At 35.8% G+C, this 6,975-nt stretch overlaps 1 protein-coding gene across 1 annotated transcript; it reads right to left on the reverse strand.

Moving 5' to 3' along the window:
* Nucleotides 1–1,868: 1,868 nt before the first annotated feature.
* LOC145616095 (uncharacterized) lies at nucleotides 1,869–4,802 on the reverse strand. Its single transcript, XM_081670803.1, has 7 exons — nucleotides 4,665–4,802; nucleotides 4,517–4,579; nucleotides 3,131–3,583; nucleotides 2,776–3,045; nucleotides 2,368–2,696; nucleotides 2,086–2,277; nucleotides 1,869–1,989 (listed from the first exon to the last, which is right to left on the reverse strand). Exons 1-7 carry the CDS (start codon nucleotides 4,800–4,802, stop codon nucleotides 1,869–1,871), a joined length of 1,566 nt encoding a protein of 521 aa, XP_081526929.1.
* Nucleotides 4,803–6,975: the final 2,173 nt, after the last annotated feature.

A 6,975-nucleotide genomic window follows, 5' to 3' on the forward strand; every position in this document is an offset into this window, starting at 1 on the left:
AAGCCAAAAAGGCTTCAAAATTGCCTAAAGGACTTATATCTTTCCTATTTTTCATGTATTGGTTCAAATTATAGAAATAAAACACATAACATCCATAATTAACTTATATTTTGGTTTCTATGAATTGAAATCAATGTAATAGGACCATTTACCCCCTTTTGGGAGCATATAAAGCAAAAAAGGCTTCAAAATTGCCTAAAGGACTTATATCTTTCCTATTTTTCATGTATTGGTTCAAATTATAGAAATAAAAAACATAACATCCATAATTAACTTATATTTTGGTTTCTATGAATTGAAATCAATGTAATAGGACCATTTACCCCCTTTTGGGAGCATATAAAGCCAAAAAGGCTTTAAAATTGCCTAAAGGACTTATATCTTTCCTATTTTTCATGTATTGGTTCAAATTATAGAAATAAAAACATAACATTCATATTTAACTTATATTTTGGTTTCTATGAATTGAAATCAATGTAATAGGACCATTTACCCCCTTTTGGGAGCATATAAAGCCAAAAAGGCTTCAAAATTGCCTAAAGGACTTATATCTTTCCTATTTTTCATGTATTGGTTCAAATTATAGAAATAAAACACATAACATCCATAATTAAATTATATTTTGGCTTCTATGAATTGAAATCAATGTAATAGGACCATTTACCCCCTTTTGGGAGCATATAAAGCCAAAAAGGCTTCAAAATTGCCTAAAGGACTTATATCTTTCCTATTTTTCATGTATTGGTTCAAATTATAGAAATAAAACACATAACATCCATAATTAACTTATATTTTGGCTTCTATGAATTGAAATCAATGAAATAGGACCATTTACCTCCTTTTCGGAGCATATAAAGCCAAAAAGGCTTCAAAATTGCCTAAAGGACTTATATCTTTCCTATTTTTCATGTATTGGTTAAAATTATAGAAATAAAACACATAAAATCCATAATTAACTTATATTTTGGTTTCTATGAATTGAAATCAATGTAATAGGGCCATTTACCCCCTTTTGGGAGCATATAAAGCCAAAAGGCTTCAAAATTGCCTAAAGGACTTATATCTATCCTATTTTTCATGTATTGGTTCAAATTATAGAAATAAAAACATAACATTCATAATTAACTTATATTTTGGTTTCTATCAATTGAAACCAATGTAATAGGACCATTTACCCCCTTTTGGGAGCATATAAAGCCAAAAAGGCTTCAAAATTGCCTAAAGGACTTATATCTATCCTATTTTTCATGTATTGGTTCAAATTATAGAAATAAAAACACAACATTCATAATTAACTTATATTTTGGTTTCTATGAATTGAAATCAATGTAATAAGACCATTTACCCCCTCTAGGGAGCATATAAAGCCAAAAAGGCTTCAAAATTGCCTAAAGGACTTATATCTTTCCTATTTTTCATGTATTGGTTCAAATTATAGAAATAAAACACATAACATCCATAATTAACTTATATTTTGGTTTCTATGAATAGGATTAAAACACATAACATCGCCACACTAACCTCCTCTAAGACACCTTTGCAATCCAAGTGGGAAGTAACAATCTCATACATATATCTCATAATGTAGTAGCCACACTCAACGTCATATATAACAAATAGTAAGGACATTTTATATTCAAAGTTAACAATGTATGATAAAACGGGGTGAGTTGTGTATTTACCTCCATTTGTATGAATTTCAATTTTTGCCTATGTGCTTTCAATTCATTCCCTGTGAGATTTGCCCGATATGCTTTATAAGCCCTACAAAAATGATAGATAATTTGGCACTTAGAACAAAATAATCTACAACACCACAAACAATATTAAAATAGAAACTCAATTGGGCACAATTTGAAGTTAGTGGCTCACGTCATCATGATTTCGGCAATTCTCATTGGTCTTGGATTTTCTTTAGGTTGCTTCATAGAGTCAAACTCATACGCTAAACCTAATTGTAGATCTACCACCACAAGAACCCAATGTCCACTACATCATTTAAAAGATAAAGATAAGTTAGAGTATTAGAAATCAAATCATTTATAAAAACAAGTTTAGTGGAAGTATTAAAAACATAGTTCGAACCTTGCTACATATGGAGCCACTATGAATTTGCAACGTTTACCCGCCTTATCTAATTCATGCAAAAATGCATTCTTCACATACACATAAGTTTCAAGGTAATCACTCTCAATTGAAGATTCAGAAATGAGTTGAGGACAAAAGAATGTGATCTCAGTTTTGTTGAAAAGGTCGATGACATTGTCTACTAAGTACCTACATGACAAAGAAAAATCAGCATTATAGAAGTAAAAATATTATTATATTAAATAAACAACCAATGTAAAGGATTATTAAGTAACCTACATGATATAAACATGGATCAATGAAACATTAGCCCACGCTCCTCTTAGAAATTCACGTACATCGGTAGCAGTTACCCAAATGTGTTTGTCGCTGTCAAAATGAAACATCGAGGCCTTTAAAAGTACCGATGTTGTATCATACTTTGCATCATCAGAACTCATTAACCAATACAACAACTCACACCCCTCGCCAAAAGTCTCAACAATTTTATCTTCAAGTGGTTGGAATTTTGTGGGTTTGATGGTAGATTGCCTTGATTTAACGCCACAACTATCGTCCCCTTCTTTGCTTTGGGTAGATCTATGCTTCTTTTTGGGTGATGGTGAAACCTTTAAGAAAAGACGAATATTAGTCCTCGTAAAATATACAAAAATGATGGAATTTAATGTCAATAGTAGACGAATATACCTCTTCATCAAAAAAAACCATGTCAACAGGCCATAGTACAAAGGCAGACTTGGCTTTACCCAACTTAGTCACACCATCGGCATTCGGTACCGGTATATCAAGGAGGGCACAATCGGGATAAGGGTTGTCCACACTAACCCTGTAATGATCGGGTAACATCTTCAGGTTGTGAGTAACTCCACCGGTAACAGGATATACCGTTCCATCTGCCACAACCACTAAATTTTGATTGTACTCATCTTTCAAAGCAAGGCGACATTTAGTGGCTACCTACATAATACAAAAAACTCGATCAATATTATACATGTTAACCATGCTAAGTCACATCTTTAGTATTAGTTCATAAGACATATACCTCTATCACACGAGTGCTTTGTGTTGCCTCCATGGTCGTCTTCAGTTGCATTCCTTGAAATGCCTCCACGTCACCGGTCATATGTGGTAGTAATTTGGCGAGATAAGCTTTCACCTTCATTGCCACACGTTGATCAAACCTCTCTTGAATCCTCTCTTCAATCCTCTCTTCAATCTTCTCTTCAACCTTTTCATCTAGCCTCGCCTCAAATTCTTGAGTTAGGGTAGCTTTCATTGATTCTAACTCTTCCAATGAGCATCCACCTTGGCCGGATGATTTACCCTTTCTATGTCCCTTCCCAAATACTTGTGTGTGACTAACTCCAACCCCAAACCTTCCTAGTCCTTTTACATGCCCGCGATGATCCTTTTCTCCTAAAGCCTTGTTCAGGGCATCCATACCAATACCTTCACTTGAATCGTTTCCTTCAGCATTCTTTTCCAAGTTTTCCAACTATTAACAAAATAAATGTAAATCAACATATTATACAGCAAGAGAATTACATAATGAGATTCCAAGAAAATTTCATAATTTGGCAGAACCTTAACACTAAACTGATCAGATCTGATTGGCTCAAAATTTTCAGCCAAAACCTGAACTGATCAGAACCGATCTGAATTGATCCGAACTGATCAGAACTTAAATTCCAGCCAACAACTGAACTGATCAGCTCTCAAATTTCTGCCACAACATGAACTGCTCAGCTCAAGAATTTCAGACCAAACCTGAACTGATTAGAACTGATCAGTTCAATAATTGCTTCAAAAAGATCAGTTTGTTAATGATCAGAGCCAAAATTTCAATATAATTAGAAGGTGTCATGGTTTTGGCTTGTGAGGTGGTGATGTGTTCCGCCTCTTATCCATATTATCAACGGATTAACGAACCAATCTTAGAGATAAACAAGTATATAGGAAGGACATTTTAGATATTTCAAATTCAAGACGAGGTCATTACGACTCATTATTGCACCTATCTATGAAAAACATCCCCTGATCAGAACAGTTCAGTTCTTATTTGTTCTGATCGGTACCTAACTGTTCTGATCAGTTCGGATCAGTTCTGAACTGTTATGATCAGTTCTATACTGTTCTGATCAATTATGATCTGTTCTGATCAGTTCAGTTCTATACTGTTCTGATCAGTTGTGATCAGTTCTGATCAGTTCAGTTCTATACTGTTCTGATCAGTTCTGATCTGATCTGATCAGAACAGTTCGGAACTGATCAAAACAAATCAGAACTGAACTGATCAGAACAGATCAGAACTAATCAAAACAGTTCAGAAATGCTCAGAACAGTTCAGAACTGATCCGAACTGATCAGAACACTTAGGAACTGATCAAAACAAATCAGAACTGATCAGCTCAAACAATGCAGCCTTAACCTGAACTGAACAGAACAGCTCAGAACAGATCAAAACAGTTCGGAACTGATCAGAATTGATCAGCTATAAATTTACAGCCCAAACATGAACTGATCGGAACAGATCAGCACTGATCAGAACTGATCAGCTCAAAAATTACAGCCAAAACCTGAACAATACTTACAATAGCACTGGCAATTTGCTGGGTTTCGGTATTCTTCGGGTCTATAGCCCACGATCCATCTGCACGACGAGTTTGACGGGCCATAATCCACCACATAGACCGGTTTTTAAGCTTTTCACTCATTACACTGCTTGTCGTGGAATCTGTTGTGGTTGAGGTTGAAGATGATTCTGCTAGAATTCTGTTGGTCTTACTCCAATCAACTCGAGCCCTCTCATAACTCTTGGAGCCTAGATGGTGGCGATGCTTATTATTCTTTGCATTTTCCTTGCCTTTTTCACTCAAAGCCTGTTACAAATGAAAAAGCTAGTGTAAGTAGTGTTATAGTTGAAATGAAGTATGTGGAAATTACTTTCATAATTGCATACCTTAAATTCATCTGTATTGCAATATGTCTCAAACTCTTTCCATTGCTCTTCTGTGATGTATCCTTCATAAAGCTCCCAAGCCTTAATGTTTGCACTTGGTGAGTCAGGCAGAGGTGCTGTTTCCCTAGTAATGAATCGTGAAATTAACCAAGACTTGTGCTTCCTAAATCTAGCACCAACAGCTTCGTGGAACTTCTTCTCTTTAATACCCTTGGGATCATCAATGTGGAACTTCCGCTACAAAATTAGAGTTTGTTAATATTTAGAATTAATTATAAGTATCACTAACCATATTTATATCTTAATTACCTTACTCTCCTCCCACAAGTTTTGCTTTTGAACTTTATCATAATTCGGATATCCCTTCACATTAATGTTAACTCTTTGAGCACAATTACCAATTTGCTTCCCATAGGCAGCTTCCCACTTTCCCGTAGGCATGTCAAACTCATCAAATTCGAGGAACATGGGTGTAGTTGTTTGGACTGCTTTAGATGGGCCTCGTCCTTTTCTTGTAGATGACTTTCCTTGGGAAGTGGAGACATCCATGTCACCAGATTGTTCATGTCCATCACGATCACCTATGTTTTCTTCCATTGTAGTAGCCTACACCTACACAAAGAATGAAATTAATAAGAATTGGAAACAAAATCATAACATTAAAATTATATTAATGTAAAAACTATACAATAAAGTAACTAATGATTTAAATATATACCAATTTAATAAATTCAATATTTATAGCCAACAATACAAATATATTTGTTAAAGGAATACAATAACACAAACCTCGACTGTAGATATAGGAACCACTTCCCCTTCCTCACGATCATACTCTTCATCATCAACAATATCTTCCCCTTCTTGTAGAGGTTGCACTCCCATTGTCAAAGGCGGGATGTCATCGAATTGGTCATACTCTTCTTCGTCCACAACATCTTCCACACCCACAATTTTTCGCTTGCCTTCAACTACAACACGCCATTGCGGATCTATATTATCCTTGATGTAGAATACTTGTTTCGCTTGTGAGGCTAATACAAAAGGCTCTTCACCATCAATGTATCGACGAGAGTCAACCAAGGTGAATCCAAATAACTCATCGGTTTTCATACCACGACGGTTATCAGCCCATGTGCAACGAAATAAAGAAATTGTGAAATCAACATAATCCAACTCCCAAATTTCTTGAATGACACCGTAATATGCCTGTGTAGCTTCAACTGGCCTTGTATCCCTAGAGCTTGAGTATTCAGTAGAAGATGCAACCACGACAACACCACTATTTTGTTGCACACTTTTTTCATCCTGACGACAAGTGGCAAAAGTAAATCCATTGATATCGTAACCCTCATAAGTATAAACAAGTGGTTGTGGACCTCGTGAAAGCCACTTGATCGTTTCTGAAACATTCTCATTTCTACTCAATTCAAGCTTCACTTGGCCTTTAAACCACTCAACAAAGTGGCGATTATGCTCCTGCATCAACGCGTAGGAGCTGATCTTGGGATTGTGAATTTTCAACTCATTAAGGTGTTTTTCAATGTATGGATGAACTGCAGATAGATTTTGAAGCACAAATCGGTGGGCTTTCTTATATCGATCAAGTGGAGGCTTAACCAATTTCCGACCTACTGTACCCTTCCCTTGTAGTCTTCCCTCGTGACGAGAAGTTGGAATCCCTATTTCCTTAGCCTTAGCTAAAAACACTGAACAATAGTTCCCTGCTTCCTCGGCTATGGTTCCTTTAACGATGCTCCCTTCGGGATTTGATCTGTTTTTTGCCTTATCTGCCAAAGTACCCATTTGCCTCTCATAAGGGTACATCCAACGCATAAATACAGGACCACACTCTTTTATCTCACGAGGCAAGTGCATAACAAGGTGAACCATTATGTCAAAAAAAGGAGGAAAATACATCTCGAATT

This window comes from Chenopodium album, chromosome 26 (genome assembly GCF_948465745.1).
Source record: "Chenopodium album chromosome 26, dcCheAlbu1.1, whole genome shotgun sequence".
NCBI classification, from domain to species: Eukaryota; Viridiplantae; Streptophyta; class Magnoliopsida; order Caryophyllales; family Amaranthaceae; genus Chenopodium; species Chenopodium album.

Coding starts and splice junctions, on each gene's coding strand:
- LOC145616095 (XM_081670803.1), bottom strand. CDS start 4,802: ATGAGTGAAAAGCTTAAAAACCGGTCTATGTGGTGGATTATGGCCCGT. Junction 3,584..4,516: donor AGCTGTTCTGTTCAGTTCAG/GTTAAGGCTGCA, acceptor TTTTGTTAATAG/TTGGAAAACTTGGAAAAGAA. Junction 1,990..2,085: donor GTGGCTCCATATGTAGCAAG/GTTCGAACTATG, acceptor TAAATGATGTAG/TGGACATTGGGTTCTTGTGG.